This window comes from Pseudonaja textilis, chromosome 5 (genome assembly GCF_049901715.1).
Source record: "Pseudonaja textilis isolate UNSWEBS1 chromosome 5, rPseTex1.2, whole genome shotgun sequence".
Classification (NCBI taxonomy): Eukaryota; Metazoa; Chordata; class Lepidosauria; order Squamata; family Elapidae; genus Pseudonaja; species Pseudonaja textilis.
The window spans coordinates 70048883-70074730 of record NC_141994.1 but is presented as its reverse complement, the minus strand read 5'-3'; the positions used below and the strand labels follow the sequence as shown (position 1 = coordinate 70074730).

The window sequence follows — 25848 nt, the reverse complement described above, 5'->3', positions numbered from 1 at the left end:
CCCTCCATTATTTCTTGTCAGGCCTTCAAGTGCTTTAGAAAATAGCCTGACCCCTTCCTCCCTGTGGCAGCCCCTCAAATATTGGAAGACTGCTATCCTGTCTCCCCTGGTCCTTCTCTACCCTAGACCAGCCATGCCCAGTTCCTGCAACCGTTCATCGTATCTTTTAGCCTCCAGTTCCCTAATCATCCTGGTTGCTCTTCTCTGCACTCTTTCCAGAGTCTCAACATCTGCTGAAATCGTTTGGTGGGTGTGGCCACAGAATAGATCCCCATGTAAGACATGTAATCTATTTAGGAAGGTCTGTTTCACGTTCTTTGAGGCATTCCCTTTCGTCTTCCTTTCCAGTGGACAACGATCCCCATTTCATCATCACCTTCCCAAGGCAACAGAAGAACATCTGCTTCAATATTGATTCTCAACCGGGGGCCATCCTGAATTTAATTTCAGACGTGGAGTCCAGTAAGAGAAATGCACAATCAGATATGGTTTAACTGAGAGACATAAATAGTTGGCTGGGGGAAAAGGTTCTCTCAGATCATAATATTGGTCAGTATTGTTCCTAAGCATCTTCAGACAAACGGGTAAAGTGCTAATAATCCTCCTCCTCCTCTTTGTCTTCCTCCTCCTACCCTCCTCCTCCTCCTCCTCTTTCTCCTCCTCCCTTCTCTCTTCTCCTCCTCTTCCTCCTCCTCCCTCCTTATCCTTTCTTTTCTTATTCTTTTCCTCCTCCTCCTCCCTCCTCTTCCTCTTCCTTTCTCCCTTCTCCTCCTCTTCCTCCTTCTCCCTCCTTATCCTTTCTTTTCTTATTCTTCTCCTTCCTCCTCCTCATTCTTATTCTCCCTCCTCTTCTTCTTTCTTCTCCTTTTCCTCTTTCTCCTTCCTACCTTTCCTTCCTTATTTTCTTATTCTTTCTACCTCCCCCCGTCTTTCTCTTCATCCTCCTTCCCAGGAATCACAATTAACGGGGAACTCATTGGAGCCAAGAAGTTCTTGCATAACAAACTCAACACCTACTTTGGCAAGATTGGGTTTAATTTTGAAGCGAAAGGCCTGAAGGTTGAAGTCAGTCCCGAGGCGATCACCTTGAAGGATGGCTCTTCTACCACGTCTCTTTCCTGGTCAGAGACAGGAAGTCTCATTCGGAGGAGGTAAAAACTATGGCATCCGGTTTTTGACCTGTGCAAATATACAAGCCTTCTAGGGAAGGCAGACTGATTTGAAGCAGGGCCTTCTTCTTCCGTTGTTTTCTTCTCCCAGGTTGCTGGTCTCGGTCAAGAAAGAGAGCAACGTGACTCTCACCGTAGACGGGGACCTGACATTTATGGTCCTTCTCCATCGGGTTTGGAAGAAGCACCCCGTGAATGTGGATTTCCTGGGCATCTACATCCCTCCGGCAAATAATTTCTCCTCCGCTGTGCATGGCCTCATTGGTAAAGGCTGGGAGGAGGAGACGGTTCCATAACTCTGGGTACTTAGGTGTTCTGACCTAGGCTTTCCCCAAAAGCACGAAGCTGACTCCTCGTCCCGATAAAACCCCTTTTATTTAAAGTGAATTCTTCTCCAGCAAAGTCCCGGCCAACAGTCTTTCAAGAGATTTCACAACTACAGACCTTTATCAGGCTTGGAGAGCTGCCAGGCCGATAGCTTCCAAACGCCACTCTGTAGCAGACAATACTTGGCAAGAAGTCAGGAACAGATCTTCACCCTGATGAATTGAACGAATTGTCTCCTGCAAAACCCCCACTCCCCTTTCACTCCTCTTTATTCCCTATGGGAGGGGCCATTCACCATCCACCTGAGCCTTTACTCCTGAGTTGACCCTTGTTCCTTAACTGTTCCCTTCTCCTGGCAGCTCTGCGCATGCGCACACAGGGAACAGGCTCCAGCTGTTCTTCTTCCCCACCGATCTTCAACTCCGAAGGCAGCTGATAACTGTCGGACGGCCCTGGCCCCATCTCTGCCTCGGATGCAGAGCCCTCGCCAGAGCCTTCCTCAGACTCCAGGACTGGCCCAGGTTCCTCCCCGACCTCCTCACTGTCCGAGTCTGCTGCCAGCTCTGCTGGCCACTGGTGGGCCACAACATTAGGGCTGCATGACATCAAGGAGGACCTGAGAAAACTGGAAAGCCTCTCCTAAAACAGGGACGATGGAGATAAAGGAATGTCTCCTGTTATTGTGCAGAACAGCATCAGAGAGGGATGCAGCATTTGTGTATTGTTATTTATTATATTTATTTATAGATAGACCTCTAACTTACAGCCATTCGTTTATTCATGATCATTCAAAGCTATGCAGGCAGTCCTCAACTTATGACCGCAATTGAGCATTTCTGTTGCTAAGCGAGACAGTTGTTAGGTGAGTTTTTGCCTCACCTTTCTTGCCTTGGTTGTTAAGTGAATCGCTGCAGCTGACAAGTTAGTAACATGGTTGTTAAGTGAATCTGGCTTCCCCACTGACTTGTCAGAAAGTTGCAAAAAGGGATTCCGCGACCTTGGGATGGTCATAAGTATGAACCAGTGGCCAAGCATCTGATCACATGATCATGGGGAATGCTACAAAGGTTGTGAAAAATGGTCACAAGTCCCTTTTTTTTTCAGTGCCGTCCTAACTTTGAACGGTCACGGAATGAACTGTTGTTAAGTCGAGGATTAAGTAGCAGGGCTTCAGAGTTTGGTGTCCAGCATGGCTTGATTCTTCTAACAGACTCTTCAGGATGCCTCTAAGTTGACCATGTTGGCAAAATCTCAGCTAAACGTTCCCCTTTCACCAACACTTAACAAAATTCTTCCCTAGGTCAGTTTATGCAGGAACAGGACGTGGTGATCTACAATGAAAGACCAGGACAAGATCCCGGGAAAACTGATGCTACCATGGAAGTGAAAGGCCACAAGCTGACCGTTACCCGGTAGGCCATCGGACGCAATAAAAAACAGGGTTTCTATGGTTGCCGTTGTGTGTGTGTGTGTGTGTGTGTGTTAGGAAACTGAACTCCCAGAGAAAGTTGTTGAAGCGTTTTTAGCAGAATATGGACAGACCTTGAAATCATGGTTGATTTTATTATTTATTTTTTCTGTCTGTCTGTCTGTCTCTCTCATGACTGGCCCCATGTCATTGAGCTAGCTTTCATGTCTAAAACAGGACTAGAACTCACAGTCTCCTGGAGATTGGCTCAAAGTCACCCAGTCAGCTTTCATGCCTAACTAGAACTCAGGACTAGAAATTACAGAGCTGGCTTTTATGCCTAAGACTCAGCATCTCCTGGTGATTGGCCCAGAGTCATCCAGCCGCCTTTCACGCCTAAGGCTGGATTAGAACTCCCGGTCTCCCGGTTTCTAGTCTGGCGCCTTAACCACTAGACCAATCTGGCTCGCTTCAAGATACTTCAAAAACAATGCCAATGGGCAGCAGATGGGTCCATGGAGACTTCTAGGTCAGCTATACTTGGGGAAAAGAATGAAAAATCAATTGCTAATAGGTTGTTAGGCCTAACATCAACCCTTCCCCAGTGACTTTGGAGAAGACTTTCTCAACCTTGGTAAGTTTTCTGGAAGTTGAAGTCCATATGGGTCAAAATTGCCAAAGTTGAGAAGCGCTGGTTTAGGTCAGAGGTGGTATTCAGCGGGTTCTGACCAGTTCTGGAGAACCAGTAGCGGAAAATGTTGAGTAGTTCACAGAACCAGCAAATCCCGCCTCTGACTGGCCCTGCCCCCATCTCTTCTCCGCCTCCCATTGAGTCCCAACTGATTGGCTGGGTCTTCTTTGGTTGCCCTGCACAGGAGAACAGAGCTGGAAAGCAGGTTAGTGGGTTGGGGAGGGAATGGGGATTTTGCAGTATCCTTCCCCCAGGAGTCGGGTGGGAATGGAGAGTTTATAGTAATTTCTCTCTGCCGTGCCCACCAAGCCACGCCCACAGAACCAGTAGTAAAAAAATTTTTTTTGAATCTCACTACTGGTTTAGGTCAAGCCTAAAATTACATGATGATGATTTATGCTTTCTTTGCATTTGCCCGCAGAGGCCTGCAAAAGGATTATCGCTTGGACCGTGTGTTTGGGACCAACGTCCAGTGCTGGTTTGTACACAACAACGGCAAAGGGTTCCTTGATGGCCACTACACAGATTACCTTGTCCCTAATTTATACAGCTACCTGAAGCACTTCTGAAGGCTCACCTTTACAGCAGGGCAAGGAAACTGCCCGAATGGCCACGCAACTCACCCTGTAAGCAAATTCACACGGGCAGCAGCCTTTGGGAAGAGCTTCATTGCGGCCTGCTCCAGCCTAACATTATGCACGTTCCCCCTCCCCTAAAATTAACCCCCCAACCCAAACCCACCATATTTGGACGTGGTGTCACTGGGACTGCTAGTGTAATATGCAAACCAAAAATTCCACTTTCGAGCAAAGTTGCATTTGACAGCAAACGTGACCAGCAAAGAGTGCTGGAGAAACGTAGAATTTTTTGTTTTTAAATTGTTTTTCCCCGACTGTATAAAGACCGCGTATCCGAACAGAATTAAAGTAGTAAACTCCCCCCATGAGTATTGTATCATGTTCAACTTATCTAATGTGCCTGAGAAGTTTTCAAACGAGGGCTTGAACCAGGAGTCACTAACCTTGAAAACTTTTTAATGCCTGGGGAATTCTGGGAGTTGAAGTCTACAGGTTTTAAAAGTGGCCAAGATTGGATGCCCCTGCCTTAAAAGAAACACCGGTGGAATCGAGGCAGAAAAACCCTGCCATCTAGCGGTCAAATTTAAATTACAGATTTAGCTGTCGCTTAAATTGTGTCCTTAAGAGAATACAGATCGTCCTCGACTTACGATGGGTCACTTAAAAATTATCCGAAGTTGTAACGGACCCCTCAAAAGACACGTAAGCCAGTTTGCAGCCTCTCAAAATCAAACGATTGCAATTTTGGACTTTTCTTTGCTGGTTTCCAGAGTTTGGAAATAACTTACTTCTAGTTGCCTGCTAAAAAAAAAACACTAATTTGATTGGATAAAAGGGATTTGCTTAACAAATGCAGCATTCAAGTAATGGCTGCCACAAGAAAGACTTAAAAAACTGTGCATGGTCATACACTCGCTCACTTAAGGACAATGACTTATGACCGTAATTCTGGATCAGGCATGGTTGTTTGTCAAGGACTCCCTGCACTTGTTTAAATACTACAGGTCCCATTCTTTTCCTCCGAGGACAAAGGAATTCTACCCTCCCTTCCCGGACAAACCTCTAGCCATAGTACAATTTGGAGCCCTCATTTATTTTCTCTGCTTCCTGTAGATTGAGTTACAATGTTCGGTAGCTCAGTGGCTGAGACGCTGAGCTTGTCGATCAGAAAGGTTGGCAGTTCGAATCCCTAGCGCCGCAAAATGGAGTGAGCTCCCGTTCCTTGTCTGCCAATCTAGCAATTCGAAAGCATGTAAAAATGCAAGTAGAAAAATAGGGACCACATCGGTGGGAACAGTGCTCTGCCTGCCTTCTGGCGTTTAGTCCTGCTGGCCACATGACCACGGAGACGTCTTGGGACGGCGTTGGCTCTTCGGCTTTGTAACAGAGATGAGCACCGCCCCCTAGAGCTGGAAACGACTAGCACGTATTATGTGCGAGGGGAGCCTCTATCTTTATAGATTCCCCCAAACGCTGCACTGCCTATCAGCAAAGGGGCGGCTGCATTCACACAACTCCCTTAACCTGGTTGAATGAAACCAATTCCCGAGTTTGAGCAATACAATGAAATTAACCAATCCACCCTGCGTTGGCATCCTATGATGGATAAGAAAATTACCATATTTTTTGGAATATAAGACACACTTCTCTCCCTAACCCCACCCCCCCCCAAAAAGGTGGGTGGAAATGTCTGTGCATCTTATATGGTGAATACAGGGCTGTTTTTAGCGTCCCAAAGCCTCCATGCATCCTGTTTTTGCCCTCCCTGCTGTCTGGGGGCCAAAACTGGAGGCCAAAAATGCGCCCGTTTTTGGCCTGCAGAGTGCCAATGCCGGGGACGGCAAAAACAGGACACACAGAGGCAAAAAATATTTTTTTCTTATTTTCCTCCTCTAAAGCAAAGTACATCTTATAGTGTGGTGTGTCTTATACTCCGAAAAACATGGTAGTTAAAAGTTGAAACAAAGCTTAGCACCTGTCTGAACACATCTGCTAAGTTTGTAATGTCAACCCTGAAGTGAACATTGCTGAGGCAATTTTGGAGGGTTCGGGGCTGCCACACCAGAGGGAAGAGTTGGGTGGGTGGGAAATAATTAGATGGGATTTTGTAGCCCAAACAATAAAGCTTTCCTGTGGGAATCACGGACATTCTCACAGGTGGCTGGCCAGAGGAAGAGTGAGGTAACCAAGCAACCGCCCAACTCCTGGATTGGACAGTGCGACCAGTGACTTGCGGGGAATGGGGAAACTTTTATTTTTAATTAGGTGAAAGCCGTGGGAACTTTTCAGTCGGTTTTCACCAGTGGCGCCAATAAACTGTTCTTTGAGGAATCTGCCTGCCTCGGAGTTTTGCTTTGTGTGGGTGCATTACTTGCTGACGTGTAACTGTGATAGTTAAAGACAGCTGGGATGACAATAAATGAGGGCTCACTATTGTACCGTCAAATTATACCGTATTTTTCGGCGTATGACGTACCCTCCCCCCCAAAAAGTGGGCGGAAACGTTTGTGCGTCTTATACAGCGAATGTTGCTGAAGCCCCGCCCTCCCTTCAGCCTCGGCCCTCCCAGCCATTTGCCTCCTTGCAGCAAACAGCCTGGTTCAGCTTCAGCACAGCCTGATGAGCACAAGCAGCTGATCGTCGGTTGGATCGACCTGCCGACGATCAGCTGTTTCAAGCTGCAGGGATTGCCGTCGCCTATTGCCGCCTCCGTGCGCCCCATTTTTTGGCCTCCACATCCCATTTTCAGCCTGTTCTGGGCGGCGGGGATCGGAATGGCTGCCTGTGCTAATCAGGGTGTGCTGAAGCTGACCAGGCTGTTTGCTCTTTGCTTCAAGGAGGCAAAGGCAGATTTGTTTTTCCTCCCTTGTTTTCCTCCCCCAAAGCTAGGTGTGTCTTATACTTTGGAGCGTTTTAATACTCCAAAAAATATGGTACGTCAGCTCCAATTTGCTCAGACGTATAACTTTAGGCAAGGTACGGACTGGTGACAAGCATCTGATCATCACACCACACCTCGATGTGAACCGAAGATTCTGCGCTCCTGAATTTAATTTGAAAAGCATCTTCGTAAACTCGCAACTTCAAAGGAATACAAGTTAAACGTTGGAGTTCAGAAGCCCAAATCTGCCTTCTGAAATAAAGCCATGAGCCAATTTAAGGGCATCGAAGTCCATTTACTTTGGGACGCGCACAATGGTTCAAAAGAAACACCGCATCAATAAAATAACTCCATCTTCTCTCTTCTGTACAAAATCATTATACAATTAAAAAACAAAAAACAACCATTAATGGATGTTTCTGCTGGTCCGAAGAGCCGCGTAATGGAATAGTGAAAGCCCAGATTGAAAAAGATCTGGTTTTCCAAGCAGAGAGCTATCGTTACCAATTCTCTTAAAATATTTCAACATCGCTAAACGTCACGATGCAAAAATGGACCCTGGGATGTAGTCGAATTCAGAAGGTCCACCGAACCGTGGGACCAGATCTATGGGCTGCTCCGAAGAATTTTTTTTCCTCAAATGTGATAAAACTTCCTACCAGGAGGCTTGGTAGCCACTTCTACGGTACAAGGAAGGACCGAAATAAATAAATAAATAAACGAACAATTGGAGCTCTTCGAAGATTCTCTGATTCCGTCAGAAGCCATGACTTAGAACTGGCATGCTTTTCTCACAAGATTGGCACACGACCATCAAGGGTCTTTCTAAGTCTTGAGGATTGTGTAAAAAATTGGCCAGTTAAAAAATTGGCGGGTGATGTTGGCAGGTTATGCTTATTTGTGGGGTGGGGAAAAGAGACATCCTGTTGCTGGTTAATCCCATCCCAACGGAACGAAAGACTATTTTCGTGTCAGCGTGTGAGAAAGCTAAACTCTTCGGCTGCACCCCTGAAGTTGCAACACCATGTTGTAATGTGGCTCTACAGGTGGAAGATACCTCCAACTGCAGATAGTTCCAATTTGTGCCAGAAATGTACGTTACAAAAACGTTCTACGGACCACAGGGCTGTAGATGGCTGATACTTTGCTACAGTTGAACCAATCTAATCAAGATTCCCAACAATAAACGAGGAGAAATCTATTACGAGCTTGCCCGTGGTGGATCTAGAAAGGGATTATCAATAGAGGATCCAATGTATTGTATTTATAGGGCATCCTTCAGCGATCTCGTTCGCTCCTTGAAGTTGACAGTTCTTGAGTTGAGCGTCTACGTGAGTTGTTCCTCAGAGATCCCATCAGCTCTTTTAGTCAATGGAGGCCAACTTGGAAATGTCTTCGTATGGGATACCATCCACCTGATGTCCTTTCAGAGCTCCCTGCAGAGGGAAGAAAAGGAAGTTTTAAGGAAGTTCCAAGTTTTTGGGCGCCAAGAAAATAAACCAGTGGTCATCACAACTCAAGGGCCAATAGGATCAAATCATCCTACATTTGATACATTACACCAGAGGTCTTGAGGGTTTATGCAGATTCTCAGTCATCCAGGTCACGGTTGTCCCAAAGGTGCTTTTTCAAGAGGCAACTGAGTTGGGACATCAGAGAGTCTCCAAACTTGGCCCCTTTAAGACTTGTGGACTTCAACACCCAGAATTCCTCAGCCAGCCTGGCTGAGGAATTCTGGGAGTGGAAGTCCACACAAGTCTTAAAGTTGCCAGTGCGATGTCCCAGGGTGGGATACAAAACAAGCACAGCCACAGAAAACAGGTGAAGCCCCTTTTATTCCTTCACTTTGCTTCCAAGCTCGGAATATTCTTGATGGAAAACAAAAAACTCCCACACAAACAGTTACAAGAAGAAAGAAAAAAGCAACACAAACCAGGCAAGATAAGGGCTTGATAACACAGATAACACACGCTGGGAAGGATTCCAAACTCAGAGAGGAATCATCAACTAGAAATATTTCCCCGTTTTCTTTCCAGTACTCGCCCATACGCAAGTCCGTCCTCTTATTCAGTTATCACAGCTGCAGCCCATGAAGAGGATCAAGGCCCTCTCCTCCCAAGTAGACCACATCTCTTCCTTATCCTCTCCTCCCTGCGTGCTCTAGGATGGATAGGGGGTGGGCCTGGGTCCTCCTCTGACTGCTCAACTGACCTCTGACCTCCCCCAGCCTCCTCCACAACCTCCGGAGCCACACTTCCACTCCCTGTTGGCTGTTCCTCCTCTCCCTCAGAGTCAGTTTCCACCAGGGGCATGACAGCCAGCTTTGGGGACCCCTACATTACATGAACCCCCAGCTCCCTGGAGGAGGCTCCAATACTGGGAAAGGTGGAAGCCTAGAGAATGTCCGGCATGAAAAACTAGGTCCGCACATTAAGCTGATTCATTGCTAAAAGTTTATGCATCTTTTCAACTACTGGTCAGCAACATTTCGAGTAACGCACCCACTGAAAGCAGAAGTAGGTAGATTCCTCAAAGAACATGTTTATTGGGTACATCATATCGGCACAGCCGGTGAAAAACAACTCTTAAAAGTTCCCGCGGGTTTTCACCTAATTAAAAGAGTGAAAATTGCCCACTCCCAGATGTCACCGATCACATTGTCCAACGAATACGGCTGACAGGCTGCTTGGTCGCTCCTCTCGTCCTTCAACAGCCACCTGTTACAAGGACCTTGGTTCCCACAGGAAAACTTTTTGGTTTGGTGGTGAGTTGGACTATCTACTCCCCGCCTTCCCTTCCCTCTCTCAGGCTTCGTGGCAACTATGAGGCGGCACAAGACGGCTTCAGCCAGATTCACTTCAGAGTTGACATCAGGTTAAAGTTAGATAATGGTCAACAGCCTCAAGGTGGTTAGTTCCCTTATGGCGGTAGGGGCCCACCAACTGGCAGAGGAGCTGGCGGCAGACTTGAGTAGGGAGGAGGTTGGGGAGGAACGTGGGCCAGTCCTCGAGTTTGGGGAAGGCTCTGACGGGTGCCCTTCATCGGAGGCAGAGAGGGGGACAGGGCTGTCTGATATTTATCAGCTGCCTTTGGAGTTGGAGATACATGGGGAAGAAGAACAGCTGGAGTCTGTTCCAGATGCGTGCATGCACAGAGCTGTCAGGGGAAGGGAACAACTAAGGAACAGGGGTCGACTCGGAAGAAAAGGCACAAGTGGACGCTGAATGGCCTCCTCCCATAGGGAATAAAGAGGCGCAAAAGGAGAGGGTGCCTGCAGGAGACAATTAGTTCACTTATTATTGTGAAGATTTGCTTATTTGAGTTTGTGCCTCAAATTTAACCCAAAAACCTTAACTCATTGAGTGAATCTATTTTCTAAATTTCTTGTTAAGGATCTGTAAACAAGGAAAGGATGTGGCTGCCTGTTATACAACTATTAAAAGATACTTACCGATTCAATGAGGACCGTGGCGGAAAACGACTTCTCGTTGATGCCCAGTAACGTGGCTTCATTCCCTCGGTAGCCTCCATTTAAAACCAATACCTTTTTACCTGTAAGGTGAACAGGGATGAATTTCACCCATCTCAAACCTGACATCGGTTAATCTAATCCAAGGCTTTTCTCCTATGCCTGGTTACTAACTGCTTGGGAATAAATCCCCCCCATCTTTCTTCCTTTGATCTCAAGAAATCAGAGTCTATTTCTAGGAGCCGTGAATAATGTCCTTCTCTGTTTTATTAATGCTGTCGTCTGCTGTGTGCCTTTGATATTGGAATGGGATTTGAACTCCCAACCCTGGGAGCAAAACCTATGGGCAATGATAATGATAAGAACATAAATGATTTGCTTCACAGGTTTGGGCTGAGCCCCAAGGGGTTTTTTTTTAGTTTGAGTATACTTTCTTTCCACTAATCTCACACGCTGCATAGCAATAGCAGTAGCACCCAGACTTATATACTGCTTCACAGTGTGTTACAGCCCTCCCTAAGTGCTTTAAAAAGTCAGCATATTGTCCCCAACAATCTGTGTATTCAGCAGAATTATCCTGCAATACTGCATTCTAACCATTGTGCCACCATAGCTCACTCACTCACCCCTCTGTCTGTCTGTCTGTCTGTCTGTCTGTCTATCTATCTATCTATCTATCTATCTATCTATCTATCTATCTATCTATCATCTGCCTGTCTGTCTGTCTCTTCATATTCTATTACCATATTCCATCTATATATTCTGTCTATATATCTATATCTAGGTATCTATCTATCATCTATCTCTCCCTCTCTCTCATCCATCCCTATCTATCTATCTATCTATCTATCTATCTATCTATCTATCTATCTATCATATCTATTTATCATATCTATCTGGCTATCTATCTATCTATCTATCTATGTCTGTCTGTCTGTCTGTCTATCATATCTGTCTGTCTGTCTATCATGTCTGTCTGTCTATCAGTCTGTCTATCTATCTATCTATCTATCTATCTATCTATCTATCTATCTATCTATTATTGCAACAGCACTTAGACATATACTACTTCACGGTGCTTTACAGCCCTCTCCAAGAGGTTTACAGAATCAGACTTTTGCCCCCAGCAATCTGGCTCCTCATTTTATCCATCTCAGAAGGAAGGAAGGCCGAGACAACCTTGAGCCGGTCAAAATCAAACTACAGGCAGTCAGCAGAATTAATACTGCACTCTAACCACCGTGCCGCCACAGTGCTTCCTCCCTCTATCTATCTATCATTGCAATAGCATTTAGAGTTCTATACCGCTTCACGGTGCTTTACAGCCCTCTCTAAGCGGTTTATACAGAATCAGCCAATGGCCTCTAGCAATCTGGGTCCTCATTTTACTCACCTCGGATGGACGGAAGGCTGAGTCAACCTTGAGCCTGGTGGGATTCGAACTATATTTTTAGAAGCTATATTTAACCACCATCTCCAAATGAGAAATTGAAAGGCAAACAGGAGAAGAGACATTGAAAAGCAGGGGCCACCCTTATCAAGAATTCCTTTTCCAGAAAAGGCTCACCTGGGGCTGGGATCACCGTTTCAAGATGCGTCTGGTCAAGTTTGAGCTTATCTCCAGAATTGATCACTTTCACCACTGCTGTGTATTTGTCAATGACCTCCTGCCGCATCAATTACATGTGGATTAAAAGAAGAATTCATTGCTATTATTCTTAAAATTGTCAGAAAGAAGTCACAGACTAGATCTATTGCACAAACACAGGGAACCGGAAATCATGGTTTATTTCTACTTCATGATGGCTGCCCAAAACAAACAAGCCACATTATGCATGATTAGCATGTTGTGGAGAACCAGGTCATCATCATCGTATTAAGCTAGGCAGGTAGTCCTCGGCTTATGACCACAATTGGATGTGTGGCATTTCTGCTGAGAAGCGGTGGGGTGGTTAAGTAAGTAGTATTCAATTTTATGACCTTTTGCTGTGTTGCCAAGCAAATGATCATGATTGTTTAAGTGAATCATGCAGTCATTATGTGAGTCAAGCTTTCCCAATTACTTAGCTTGTTGGAAGCCAACTGGAAAGGTCAAAATGGAGATCCCATGTCCCCACAATGCTGCACCTGTTGCAAAGGTAGTCCTCACCTTACGGCCACAATGGAGCTCAAAACTTCTGTTGTTAACGGAGACGTTTCTTATGTGTGTTTTGCCCCATTTTACGACGTTTCTTGCCACAGCTATTAAGCGAATCCCCGCAGTTGATAAGCTGGCAACCTGATCGTTAAGCGAATCTGGCTTCCCTGTTGACTTTAACAGATAATCAGAGTTGGAAGGAACCTTGTAGGTCATCTAGTCCATCCCCTGGTCAAAGCAGGAAACCCTAATACCGTTTTTGACAGATGGGAATCCAGTCTCTTCTTGAAAGCCTCAAGTGATGGCGCTCCCACAACTTCCGAGAGCAACTTCTGTTCCATGGGTTGATGGTTCTCACTGTCAGAAAAGTTTCTCCTTATTTCCAAGGTTGAATCTCTCCTTGGTCAGTTTCCATCCATTATTCCCTGTCTGGCCTTTGGGTGCTTTAGAAAATAGCTTGACCCCTCTTCCTCCTCTCTGTGGCAGCCCCTCAAATATTGGAAGGCTGCTCTCCTGTCTCCCCTGGTCCTTCTCTTCCCTAGACTAGCCAGGCCCAGTTCCTGCAACTGTTCATTGTATGTTTTAGCCTCCAGTCCCCTAATCATCCTGGTTGCTCTTCTCTGTACTTTTTCTAGAGTCTCAACATCTTTTTCATAGTGTGGTGACCAAAACTGGATGCAGTACTCCAGGTGTGGTCTTACTAAGGCTTTATTGAGTGGTATTAGTACCTCCTTTGATCTCGATTGTATCCCTCTGTTAATGCAACTTAGGATTGCATTCGCTTTCTGCTTGTCAGAAGGCCGCAAAAGAGGAATCACGTGACTCCGGGGACACTGCAACTGTCATAAGTACATGTCGGTTGCCAAGCATCTGAATTCTGATCGCACGATCTCCCAAAACGCTGCACAGGTCATCGCTGTGAAAAAATGGTCCTAAACGCCATCGTAACCTTGGACAATCACTAAAGGAATTGTTGTAAAACGAGGACTACTTGTAAATACATGCTGACTGCCAAGGGCCCAATTTTTGATCACATGACCCTGGGATGCCGCAACTGTCACAAGCGCAAGGACTCCTCGTAAGCCAAGGACTGTCTTATCATCTTGTTGTTTTGGCTTTTCGAGTTGCCCGGATGTTTCGGTTGGCCAGCCATGGTTAATCGGTTCAACCAGGGGTCTCCAAACTTTGAAATGATATAGGGTCTCCTGCTTGAGCAGTGGGTTGGACTAGATGACCTACAAGGTCCCTTCCAAAGCTGTTATGCAATTATTCTTCCTATCCTCCCATGGAGCGTTTTCCTTTACACCTGGCTCCAAGCACCCTAACACTCGTCCCTCTCTGTGACCAACGTTTTTGGAAGGGCAGACAAAAGGCTCCGTGCTCACCTTAACGACGGCTTTTCTTTTATAGTATTTCTCGCCAAGTTTCTTGGTTATGATTTTGACCACAATTTCCTAGGAAAGAGATCGGGGTTAATGACAGGCAAGTAGATCTCACTTCCTTTCTGCAGTTAATTCATTCTGCAATAGGATAAAATGAAATGCAATCAAGGCAAGCTACATCATGACAGATTCCGGACAACCATTTGGATACTTACAGGTTGCAACCAGTAGTCCTTTCGGGCAGACTTTTTCTTCTCTTCTTCAAACTAGGAGAATTATGAGAAAAAAATAAATACATACAAGTATTAGTTCAATTTGGTCTTGCAGGTGAGATCAACTAAAAATAATGTATTGTGCCCCTGTTGGAATCTGATTCTGAGGGAGAGGTGGAACAGCTGACAGGGAGTGGGAGTGTGGCTCTGGTGGCTGTGGAGGAAACTGGGAAAGAGCACAGTCCGGCTGGGCATTCAGAGGAAGACCCAGGCCCACCCCCTCTTCATCCTAGGGCATGCAGGGAGAAATGGATAAGGGAGCAACGTGGGTTGCGTGGTTTACGGGGGAGAAAAGGGCCCTGATCCCCTTCATTGGCTGCAGCTGGGAAAACTGTTTAAAAAACTACGCATAGCAAAGTTGCTGGAAGCAAAGCGTGAATTATTTTGATTTGTCAAGTCTTATCTGAGTTCTGGCATCCTCCCAGGTGGTGTGTATTTTGTTATCTTTTGACGTCTTCAATCCCTTATCCTGCCCTGTCTCGTTCATTGCTGCAGCGTGGTTTGTGTTGGTTTTTATTTATAATTTATATGTACTTTGAGTTCAGATGGAATTTCTTCCCTTTGAAAACCGTTCTTGGGAGAGGTTTTTTTCCTCCAGCCGATGATAACTGGACACTGGGGGCCAAGTTGGAGGTATTAAAGGGACTTTACCTATTTTTGTAATTTTGTTGCTTTGGTGCCACGCCCCTTTGGGTCATCACATAATGTCTGGAAGGTATCCTACCATAGTAAAATCTTTTACATAATGGATTTTGTGCCTTCCAGAAAAATCAAAAGGAACTGAAATATGGAGAGCATATTCTTAATGACAGAACAGAACATAGAAAAATAACTTTATTGAATGTATACTAATCGGCATGCATTAAAATGAAATTTCGTCACATGCAGCTCTCAAAGAATCACCGCCTCTGTTGTACATTACACGAGCATGACAAAATAAAGAAGTGCAAAATTATGTACACATAGAGATCCTCGCATTAACTAGACCGTGGAATTCTCACCTTGCTTGTCAGAATGTTGTAAAACGGGATCCCATGACCTGGGGACACAGCGTTGATCTTAAGTATGAACCATCCTTCAAAAGGATGCCCAGAATTGGATACAAGATTCAAGGTGAGATCCAACCAACATAGGCGAGCGAATGATTACTAGTTAGTTGGCAATGTTCTAGTAAACCACTAAACTGGGAGTTAGGTTTTGGGATCTTCTTAATTTTGATCTTTGCCATTTTATTATGAGCAGAAGACACCCCACAACCAGGTGCCCAAATATTACTATTAGTCCTCCCTGACTCCCACATGGGCACCTTGGCAAAACATGGAAAAACATTTGCTGCTGATAGAATAGTTTTAGATCAGTATTGAACTGTGGAGTCCCAAGTGCTCCGACACGGTTTTTGCTAGCTACAGTTGATGTTACCTAGTTGGGTCAAGAAAGGTCTGTGAGAAGACAACCAAGTTCAGAAAGCACCAAGGAGCCTACAGTCCTCCTTTCTCCTCCTCTCCATAAACCCCACTCCCATCTAGCACTGATGATGTTACCTAGCTGGGTGATGAAACGTCTACAAGACGACAACCAAACTCAGAGAGTGCCAGTCCTCCTCCTCATCTCCACAAAACCCACTCCTACCTAGCCCTGATATCGTTACCTAGTTGGGTCATGAAACATCGGCGAGAAAAAAAAAACCAAACTCAGGGAGCACCAAGGACCCCACGGATGTTCTCTGGTTATCTCACGTCCCCTGCCCGTTGTTCCTGCCTCACAATCATCGCCAAGCAGAATGTATCAGTAGCTGGATCTCCACCACACCTCTATGATCTCATCAAGGGCAGACCTCTTCTTCTTCTTCTCCTTATTTTGCTTTGACGTCGGAGGGATTTCTTTCCGCTTGACAGGGAGCAGCGCTCCTGATGGCTTCAGCACGCTGGAGAAAACAGAGATGGATTAATAGTTGTGGGGAGCCTGTCGAGATTTGATAAGGTGATTTGCCTTAGTCTCCTAAGGTGCTTTTTTTTTTCAAGAGGCAACTGGACTTTCTTGTCTTTTCTTTGAAGACATTTCTCTTCTCATCCAAGAAGCTTCTTCCGCTCTGACTGGATGGTGGGGAATAGAAGGATTGATACTCCTCGCAGACAGCTGGTCATTTGCAGCCTTTTAGAGGGTCGTTGAGGCAACGTGGAGGTTTATTTGTGTCCTCAGGGTCACTGGAGCGGTGCAAAGGGTTGTGGAACCTTCTTGGAACTGTCCGTTTATGTCAGAAGAGACCATCTATGTCAAAACTGCCCTCTTTCAACAAAGGAAGAGGGACATCATCTATCTCCAGTCTACAAACAGCCCTTTCAACAGTTCCAAGAAGGTTCCACACCCATTTGCACCACTGGTGACCCTGAGGGCACAGATAAAGCTCCAAGTGGCCTCAAGGACTCTCTAAAAAGGATGCAAATGACCAGCTGCCTGCAAGGAGTATAATTCCTTCCATTCCCCACCATCAAGTCAGAGCGGAAGAAGCTTCTTGGATGAGAAGCGAAACGTCTTCAAAGAAAAACCAGAAAGCCCAGGGGCTTCTTGAAAAAAACACCTTTGGGACAACCACGACCTGGAAGACTGAGATTCTCCACAGAGACTTAATCCCGTAGTATGGAAAGTGGCTTCAGGTTTCCTTCCCGATTCAAAGGGTAACACGAATGCAGGGAATCTTTGCTGGACTGGATTCATGTGGGAGTCAAATTCTCTCCTTACCCTGTGTTTGGGGAAGGGAGGGAGAAGGGACAGGAAATTCCCAGAAGCAGCGCACACCCGCCTGTTGAGGGTTTACAGGGAATCCTCCATTTACAACAGTTCGTTTAGTGACTGACGTTACAACCAACCGTAATACTTGCCTGCCTTTGGGTTGTTGTGCTGCAGCGGCTGAAGTGCTTGCTCCTTTGTTCAAATTGAAGGTCACTAAAAGAGGGAAGGAAAAAAAGATTGCTCATTTCTTTTGCAACGAAGTCACTAATCTAAAGGAGGATTAGAGAGAGGAAGTAAACATACGTTAGACTTTAACTAGAGATAATTAATTGTATGGATTACTGTACTAAACAGTAACAAAAGTTAAGCAGTAACCAAAGTTAACCAATGATGGAGGATAACTAAAAATGTATATAAATGCAAGACTAGACTCCAATAACTTCGGCCTAAAGTCATCCAATTGGCTTTCAAGCCTAAGGTGGAACTAGAACTCGCTGTCTCCTTGAATTATTAAGTCTCCACAAGTCTTAGACTGTGAACCTTATAGTAGATTTTCCACACGGAATGATTTACCTTTTTCCTCCTCATTTTCTCTGTTCAGTTCTGTGAAGATCGGCTCTTCCTGCAACGACAGAAAAAAACCGTCTACGGATTTGTGAACCCAACAGGAAAGCACAAAGTTAGAGCTGGCTTTGTTGCAATCCAGAAGAAATTAAGTTTGGTAGACCAAATATTCTTGGGAATAAATCTAGGGGTCGTGGGACAGTCTAGTGTCTGACTTATAGCAGGGACACACACACAAATAAATTGTAGAATTTGAGGGACATATTAACCTACTAATTGTATTTGATGATCCACTTTGCTGATCCCGTCTCTCTCATCCACATAGTACAGGTAGTCCTAAACTTACAACCACATTTGTTTAATGACTGTTCAAAGTTACAACAGCACTGAAAAAAGGGAGTTTTTGACACTTATGACCATTGCAACATCCCCATGGTCATGTGATGAAAATTCAGATGCTTGGCAACTGGCATGTACTTATGCTGGTTGCGGTATCCCGGGGCCACGCGATCCCCTTTTGCGACCTTCGGACGAGCAAAGTCAATAAGCAAGTCAGCTTCAGTTAACAACAGTGGTGAATCACCACTGAACAACGGTGGCCGGGAAGGTCATAAACTGGGGCAAATTTAACAACCGTCTTGCTCAGCAACAGAAATGTTGGGCTGACTTGCGAGTTGTAACCTGTATTAAATTGTCGAACGAAGGAATATCAAAATGGCTGTTCCTTTTCTCTTTGGTTCCTGAGACGATGGTATAAGATGGTTGCCTCACCTGATCTTTTCCCTCCAAGCCCCTCCTGACTTGCTGTTCGATGAATCGGGCCGTTTTTTCTTCATCGTCCAAATCCTGTTTTTTCTTCTTTTCCTGTTCCTGCTGCCTACGGATGGTCTCGGGGTCTCGGTCAATGTACTGGATGTACCAGCCCTTGGGCGTTTCGTCGACTTTGCAAAGGCCTTAAGGAAGCATATTTGCCGTGGTTAATACCGTCATTTCTGGGAGGAATAAGGGAGTTATTGTGATGACCCAAAGGGGAGAGGCACAAAGGCAATACAGACACAAAAGTAGGTAAAGTCCGTTTAATATCTCTAACTTGGCCCCCAATGTCCAGTTATCATCGGCTGGAGAAAAAACTCTCCCAAGAGCAGTTTTTAAAGGGAAGAAATTCAGTCCGAACCCAAAGTACATATAGATTATAAATAAAAACCAACACAAACCATGTTGCAGCAATTAAAGAGACAGGGCAGGATAAGGAATTGCAGACTTCAAAAGATAATGAAACACACACAGTTGGGAGGACGCCAAAACCCAGATAAGACATGACAAACAAAGATAATTCACGCTTTGCTTCCAGCACGGTGCTGTGCGCAAACACCCTTTTTAAATCCTGTTTCCCCGCTGCAGCTAATGAAGGGAATCAGGGCCCTTTTCTCCCCCGTAATCCCTGTTGCTCCCTTCTCCGTTCCTCCCTGCGTGCCCTAGGAGGAAGAGGGGGTGTAGGCCGTATTTTACAGGGTAATTACATGCATGTAATTATTTACTTTTATAAGGGGTGTGAGAATATTTCAGAGGCACATTCTAGGGGCGCGAAGTATAGAAAAGATTAGGAACCACGGTCTATTGGAGCCCTTATAATGTACTATTCTTCCATCTATTCTCAAATACAGGTAGTCCTCAACTTACAACAGTTCATTTAGTGGTCGTTCAAACTTACAACAGCACTGAAAAAAGGGACTTAGGACCGCTTTTCAAAGTTTCCCGCATAACCCGTGGTCAAAATTCAGATCCTTGGTGACTGGTTCATACTTATGACCGTCGCTGTGCCCCAAGGCCCTGTGATAACCTCTTACAACCTTCCGACAAGCAACGTCAATGGGGAAAGCCGGAATCACGTCACAATCAGGTTACGAGCTTATCAACTGCAGTGATTCACTTAGCAACTGTGGCAAGAAGGGTCGTAAAAAAACGGGGCAAAACAAATGTCTCGTTTAACAACCGAAATGCCAGGTTCAATTGTGATCGTAAGTTGTGGATTACCTGTGCGGCATTCAAATGACCACCCCTCCTACATCTGCCTCCCAACGCATTTAAAACAAAGCAAGTGTTAAAATATTGGGATATTGATAAGGTTTAACTCGTTTTAAAACAAAGCAAGTGTTAAAATATTGGGATAGTGATAAGGTTGAACTCGTTTTATCAGCAAGGTCTTCTGTTTGTGACTGACTCTTTGTGACTGGCTCAACTGCCTCCAGCACTCCGATTCCTCCCAGGAGGGGCTCCATGCAAGGACAGCCTTACCTTCCCTCCCGAGCCACTTTGTAAAATCTGTCAGAGTTTCCCACTGGGTAGCATTCATATGGATGTGTTCCCGATGGCTGATATATTCATTGTATACAATATTGTTATGGACTCGCTTTGTTCCTAGGAGAAGAAGAAAAACGACACCATTCTTAATTAGAAGCTGGATGTCAGGGTTCTGGCAGTTACTCCAATTAAATCATGAGCCTCGAGCCACACTCACAAAACTAAAAAGGATTTATTTATAACATTCTACATCTGGCATTAACCTGGGCGTAGCCAACTCTGAGATACGTAATTCGCTGTCACCCTTGATCCTGTTTTTCCCCCGACTCCTCTGGGTGTATCATCCAACAAAACACGTCCATAGACAAGAGTCATCAATCATGCTCTCCAATTAGATTTTTGCGCAGCAGAAGCTTCAGTCATCTAATCAGCCTTTGAAGAAAATATGAATGGAATGTACTTTCGATTCCACACTGCCGCCTGCTCAGAAACTCCACCCCCCCCCGCCTTTCTGTGGTCAACTATAAAACGTGTATACAAAATGTTTTATGAGTTGACACTGGGAGTTAGCTAAAACATTTCCAAGTGAGCTAAAGAAGCATCGTTTTATCACAGCTTTTCCAATTGTGGAATAGCATCTTCCCAAAGATTGGCACCTTACAATTGTCAAAAGAAGTTTTTAAAATGTGTCTGATGATGGATTATGAGAGTTGGCTAGCTGTTAGGATTCCAGAAGTTACCCCCATTTAAATCATGAGTCTCGAGCCAAACTTCCAAAACTTCAAAAGGATTTATTGGGAGTTAACATGTCTGACACTGCCTGGGTGTAGCCGACTCTGAGACACATCATTCATTGTCACCCTTAACCCTCGTTTTCCCCACCCCCTGGGTGTATCGTAATTCATATTCTCCAATGGGACACATCCATAGCCAAGAGTCTTCAATCATATTCTCCAGCTAGAATTTTGCATGGCAGAAATTTCAGTCACCTAGTTACTATCTTTGAAAAACTATTTATGGAATGCACTTTTGATTTCCAAGCTGCCGCACTGCTCTTTCAAAACCCCTTTCTCCCCGCTAAAAAGACCATAGAAATATTTTATGAGTTGACATTTCGGCTTTCAGGCCTGGGATTTAGTTGGATGCCCAATCTGGGAGTTTTTCCACTTTTGAATGTACATTATTTTTACTATTTCGGGTTGTTGTTTTTTCCCCTTTGTTTTTATTCTAAGCCGCTCAATGTTTATGGAGATCCTTTCAGTCTTTCAGGTCATGGTTGTCCCAAAAGTGCTTTTTCAAGAGGCAACTCTCTCAGAGTTGAAGAAGCTTCTCGGACGAGAAGCGAAACGTCTTCAAAGAAAAACCAGAAAGTCCAGTTGCCTCTTGAAAAAAAAAAAAAAAGGCACCCCTAAACCACTGAGTTTGTTTTGGGAATCGGGCATGGATGGCACCGCGATTGAAGTGCAGTTATTGCAGGCTAATTCTGCCCACTGCCAGGAGTTTGATACTGATGGGCTCAAGGTTGACTCGGTCTTCCGTCCTTCCGAGGTCGGTAAAAGGAGGACCCAGGTTGTTCAGGGCAATATGCAAATATAGTAAACTGCCCAGAGAGCGCACTAAAGCTATAGAGTGGTGGTATATAAGCAGTGGTGGGATTCTACCTGTTCCCCTAAGGGTTTGGTGATCGCGTGCGTGCGCATCTAAAGCAGCGTGCGGGCAGCTTTCCATACATCAGCTGAGAGGCTAAAGAAAAGTGCAGCGGTGTTTTTCTCTTCTTTCTCTTCTCGGCTGATCGTCGGAGGCTTTTTTAACTATCAGTTCGGCCAACCGGTAGCATTTCACCACTGTAATACAAGCCTAAAAGCTACTGCTAGTCTCCAAAATCTAATATCAACAAACAAACAACAAAATTTACCGAATCTTCTCCGGAGAAGTTCTAGGAAATCATTCCGGAATTCCCTAGAGGAATATGAAAGAAAGAGTGTTACCGTCAGCCTTACTAGATAAATCAGACAGAAAGCATGACCGGATCAGATAATTCTACTTTATAATAAGGCTACGTTACAGAATCTTGCGAGTTTGAAATATAATACAATATAATACAATTCTCTCCTCCTCCCGGCTCCTTTATACCCTGGGAAACAAGGGGGGGGTATCTTCCGAACCTCTTTCTCCATCCGTGATGCCATGATAGTCTTAACTCCCTGTCAACATTTCTTAACCATCTCTCATGACCTTTCTCAGACACCATGACAGTTACAAGTAAAAGCTTCCTTTTTACAACCCCATGATCCCTTAATTCAGGGTAGAGTCCGGGTGACTGGATGGAGATGAGCGTTTACTGGCCAGATGCCCTTCCTGATGTCACGTGGACAATGTCTTACCCTGTTTCCCCAAAAATACAACCTACCCTGAAATTAAGTCCTAGCTGGATTTTTTAGATGTGTGCCCAATTCCCTACCCCTCAAATAAGCCCTAATTAAGATCCCACCCACTCCAGAGTGGATGAGTAAAAATTAAGCTAGTGTGGGGATAGAGGGGTGGAGCTGCCCTACTACTTACCTTTGGACAGTTGTAGCCAGGCCTCACACACCCTGACATCTGCCTTGCCAGCCCATTTCTTCTGCAGCTGAAGGCCTCTGGAGCTGATAACAAAGCTCTGGATCGATCCAGAGCTCTTGTTATCGGCTGCAGAGGCCTTCAGGAAAGCCTTGCCGGCTGCAGAAGTAGTAGTTCCTGAAGGCCCCTGACAGCGAAAAGGAGGCTGGGGGCAACGCGCACGAGTGAGGTTTGTCAGTGGATGACAACTCCTGAAAATAAGACCTGGTGCCTTTTTTGGTGGCAAAAAAATATAAGACAGGGTCTTATTTTGGGGAAAATACGGTAGCTTTGAGGAGAGCCTTCACTAAGCTTGATTTAAAACCACCATCTCCTACGCCTACACTGAGAAAATTCTACAATTTGTCTGGATAAATAACTACAGGCGTGTGAGGCGCTTCTCAACTGTCTTATATTGACAAACTCATATACTGCAGCCATGATCCTGCCCAAATTTCAGCAGAAGCAGATCGTGAAACGCAATGTCAAGTTATAGGCTAAACTCACTCTGAAAAGTAATCCATGAACTGCTGAGGGTTTTCAGATGCCAGGAGCAGTTGTCGCTGGTGGGATTCAGACATGCAATGACATTTAAAGCCATTCTGGGGGAAAAAAACAAGACAAGAAACAGAATAAAGTCAAAATTCCTTAGCAAACTTCGAAGGGGTATTAAGAGTAGCTAAAACTTTTTTTAAAAAAACCATAATGGAGATAAAATAATGCAGCTGGCAAGGAACTACCAAAAGAACCAGAAATTTACCCCCAAACATGGCAGCAATCCTAGATACATCCAAAGTAGCAACCTTTTACAATGGCCAGATATTAGTTTTGGTTGCTTGCTGAAGTCAACTAGCCTAATTAATTAAATAAGCCAAACTTATTTAAATTCAATCTAGCCTTTCGTTCTTCTTCACGTAACACATTTAGCTTTGTCAGCTAAAGATCTAATACCAGTATCCAGCCAACAAATTAAATTAAGTGTTTTGTATCCCAGAATGTGGTACCAAAGCCACACCGTGAACCTGGGTTTACTGTCCTGTGCATTGCAGAATCCCAGAAAATGAATCCATTCAGACATAAGCATCTTGTCCCCTTTTCGTGGGTTGACTAGATCTCCAAGGTCCATTCCAACTTTGTTATTCTATTCCATTCTATTTATCGTCAGTTTCAAACTGATGGGGAATCTTTGGTCTTTTTCTAACTTGAACACTTTAGAATGGGTGGATTTCAACTCCCAGAATTTCCCAGCCAACATGGTTTCTTCTGGGGAATTCTGGGAATTGAAGTCCACTCATCTTAAAGTGGGCAAGTTTGAAAAATGGTGGTTTAATACAAGTGGTTTAATGAAAAGGATCTCAATCTCACTAAGAATGCAAAAAGACATATTGTCCAAGACTCCAGTGATGAAACCTGAAAAACGCAACCTGCTTCATCACTAGAGGGTTTTAAGAAGAGATTGGCACAGCCATTTGCCTGAAATGATGTAGGGATTGGACTAGAAGACCTCCAAGACCCCTTCATGGAGCATATCCTACAATCCTAATTTGTGTACAGTTTAGATGCAACTCTGTTTTGAAGTTTTGCCTCAGGATACCATATCTGTAGAGATTCTCAGTCATCCAGGTCATGGTTGTCCCAAAGGTGCTTTTTCAAGAGACAACTGGACTTTCCTTGAAGACGTTTCACTTGTCATCCAAGAAGCTTCTTCAGAGACTACAGGAACGATTAGCACCACTCAGGTGTCCCTGAAGACACTGATAAACCTCAAGTGGCCTCAACCACTTCCTAAAAAGAATGCAAATGACCAGCTGTCTGCAAGGAATATAAACCCTTCCGTTCCCCACCAGAGCTTCAGCCAGAGCTGAAGAAGCTTCTTGGATGAGAACCAAAACGCCTTCAAAAAACCCCAGAAAGTCCAGTTGCCTCTTGAAAAAAGCATCTTTGGGATCTCTTCATGTTGTATTGTATTATTTGTATTGTATTGTACTCTCATATTATATTGTCCATGACTCAGATGAAGAATCACAGTGACAAAACCTGGAAAATGAAACCTGTTTCATCACTGGAGGGTTTTAAGAACAGACTGGATGGCCCTTGTCTGAAATGACATAGGGGGTTGGACTAGAAGATCTCCAAGATCCCTTTGTGTTGTGTTGTTCTCTAAAGAAGAGCAACTAAGACGATTAAAAGCCTCTAGGCTAAAACATACGAAGAACAGTTACAGGATTTGGGTTTGGCTAGTCTAGAGAAAAGAAGGAATAGCGGGGACATGATAACAGCATTCCAGTATTTGAGGGGCTGCCACAAAGAAGGGTGGGGTCAACTTGTTTTCCAAAGCACCAGAAGGCAGAAGCAACGGATGGAAACTAATCAAGGAGAGAAACAATTCAGAATTAAGGAGAAACTTCCTAACAGCGAGGACAATTAACACGTGGAACAACTTGCATTCAGCAGTTGTGGGTGCTTCATCCCTGGAGACGTTCAAGAAGAGACCAGACAGTCACTTGTCTGAAATGGTAGAGTCTCCTGCTTGAGCAGAGGGTCGGACTAGATGACCTCCAAGGTCCCTTCCAGCTCTATTGTGATTCTAACTTCATGGTGGAGGAAAATCACCCAAAGACAGGCGAAGGGTCAACCTAAATCCGAAAGAGATCCGTGGCTGAGGAGGGAAAAGGCACCCCGAGTGGAGGGTTTCTTTCAGCGCGCCCAGACATACTGCCCCTGCCCCTGGAGGCTCGCTTTTTTACCTCGTCCCTGCACTGCTTCTGGCACATCTGGCAATACCAGCGCAGCTTCTGCAGCCCCTTCGACTTGATGCGGTTGGCGATGGCCTTGGGGCTCAAGAAGTCCGTCTTCCCCATGGCGAGGACAGCGAAGGAGCGACGAAGCACGAAACCGGCGAGCGCGACCCTCACTTCCGCACTCTGAGAGGCACCGGAAGGGATGACAGGAACCGGAAATATTGTAACAGGAAGTCGTCCTCGCTGAGGAGGGCTTTAGCTCTCCCGGAGAATGGCCTTTAGGACAGGGAAATTAAAATTCTATGCTTTGTAGAGTCCGTCCCGGCCGGTGAACTCTTAATTAAACGTGGAAAGTATCTATTTTACTATATCTGTGCGTCAACCAAGTTAAGAGTCGCTTAAAGTATCTATTTTTAATCTGTCAATCCAATTGGGGTCGCTCTAGCATGCCAGCTTTGTGGACAGTCCCCTTTGGAGGAGCGCCGCGCGCCGCTTAGGTGCTGCCCGCTCTAGCCGGCCAGCTCAGTGTCCGAGCAACCATAGAGAGGACTGCGAGAGTAGGGGAACGGTCCACCCGGAAGACAACACAGCTCTTCCTTT

At 45.1% G+C, this 25848-nt stretch overlaps 2 protein-coding genes across 2 annotated transcripts in view; one reads left to right on the top strand and one right to left on the bottom strand.

The window, feature by feature from the left end:
- ITIH2 (inter-alpha-trypsin inhibitor heavy chain 2) overlaps window positions 1-4534 on the top strand; it is a 41437-nt gene extending 36903 nt beyond the window's left edge. Inside the window, exons 19-23 of the mRNA XM_087935315.1 lie at window positions 349-462; window positions 953-1151; window positions 1261-1433; window positions 2797-2908; window positions 4017-4534. Coding sequence (XP_087791441.1) covers window positions 349-462; window positions 953-1151; window positions 1261-1433; window positions 2797-2908; window positions 4017-4164 — 746 coding nt within the window. The 3' untranslated portion in view covers window positions 4165-4534. The remainder of the gene's footprint in view (window positions 1-348; window positions 463-952; window positions 1152-1260; window positions 1434-2796; window positions 2909-4016) is intronic.
- A 2794-nt stretch (window positions 4535-7328) lies between these two features.
- KIN (Kin17 DNA and RNA binding protein) lies at window positions 7329-25759 on the bottom strand. The gene is made up of 13 exons (XM_026721575.2): window positions 25255-25759; window positions 23015-23109; window positions 21825-21868; window positions 19904-20026; window positions 18380-18561; window positions 17618-17666; window positions 17194-17257; window positions 16124-16238; window positions 14258-14308; window positions 14046-14114; window positions 12091-12190; window positions 10506-10606; window positions 7329-8490 (listed from the first exon to the last, which is right to left on the bottom strand). Exons 1-13 carry the CDS (start codon window positions 25366-25368, stop codon window positions 8419-8421), a joined length of 1179 nt encoding a protein of 392 aa, XP_026577360.1. The 5' UTR covers window positions 25369-25759; the 3' UTR covers window positions 7329-8418.
- Between the last annotated feature and the right edge of the window lie 89 nt (window positions 25760-25848).

What these genes read in the sequence shown, in the direction of transcription:
- KIN (XM_026721575.2), bottom strand. Translation starts at nt 25,368, where the DNA reads ATGGGGAAGACGGACTTCTTGAGCCCCAAGGCCATCGCCAACCGCATC. An exon ending in AGAAGCAGTGCAGGGACGAG is followed by an intron (nt 23,110 to 25,254) that starts GTAAAAAAGCGA and finishes TTTTTCCCCCAG; the next exon opens with AATGGCTTTAAATGTCATTG. An exon ending in AGGACTACTGGTTGCAACCT is followed by an intron (nt 14,115 to 14,257) that starts GTAAGTATCCAA and finishes TCTCTTTCCTAG; the next exon opens with GAAATTGTGGTCAAAATCAT.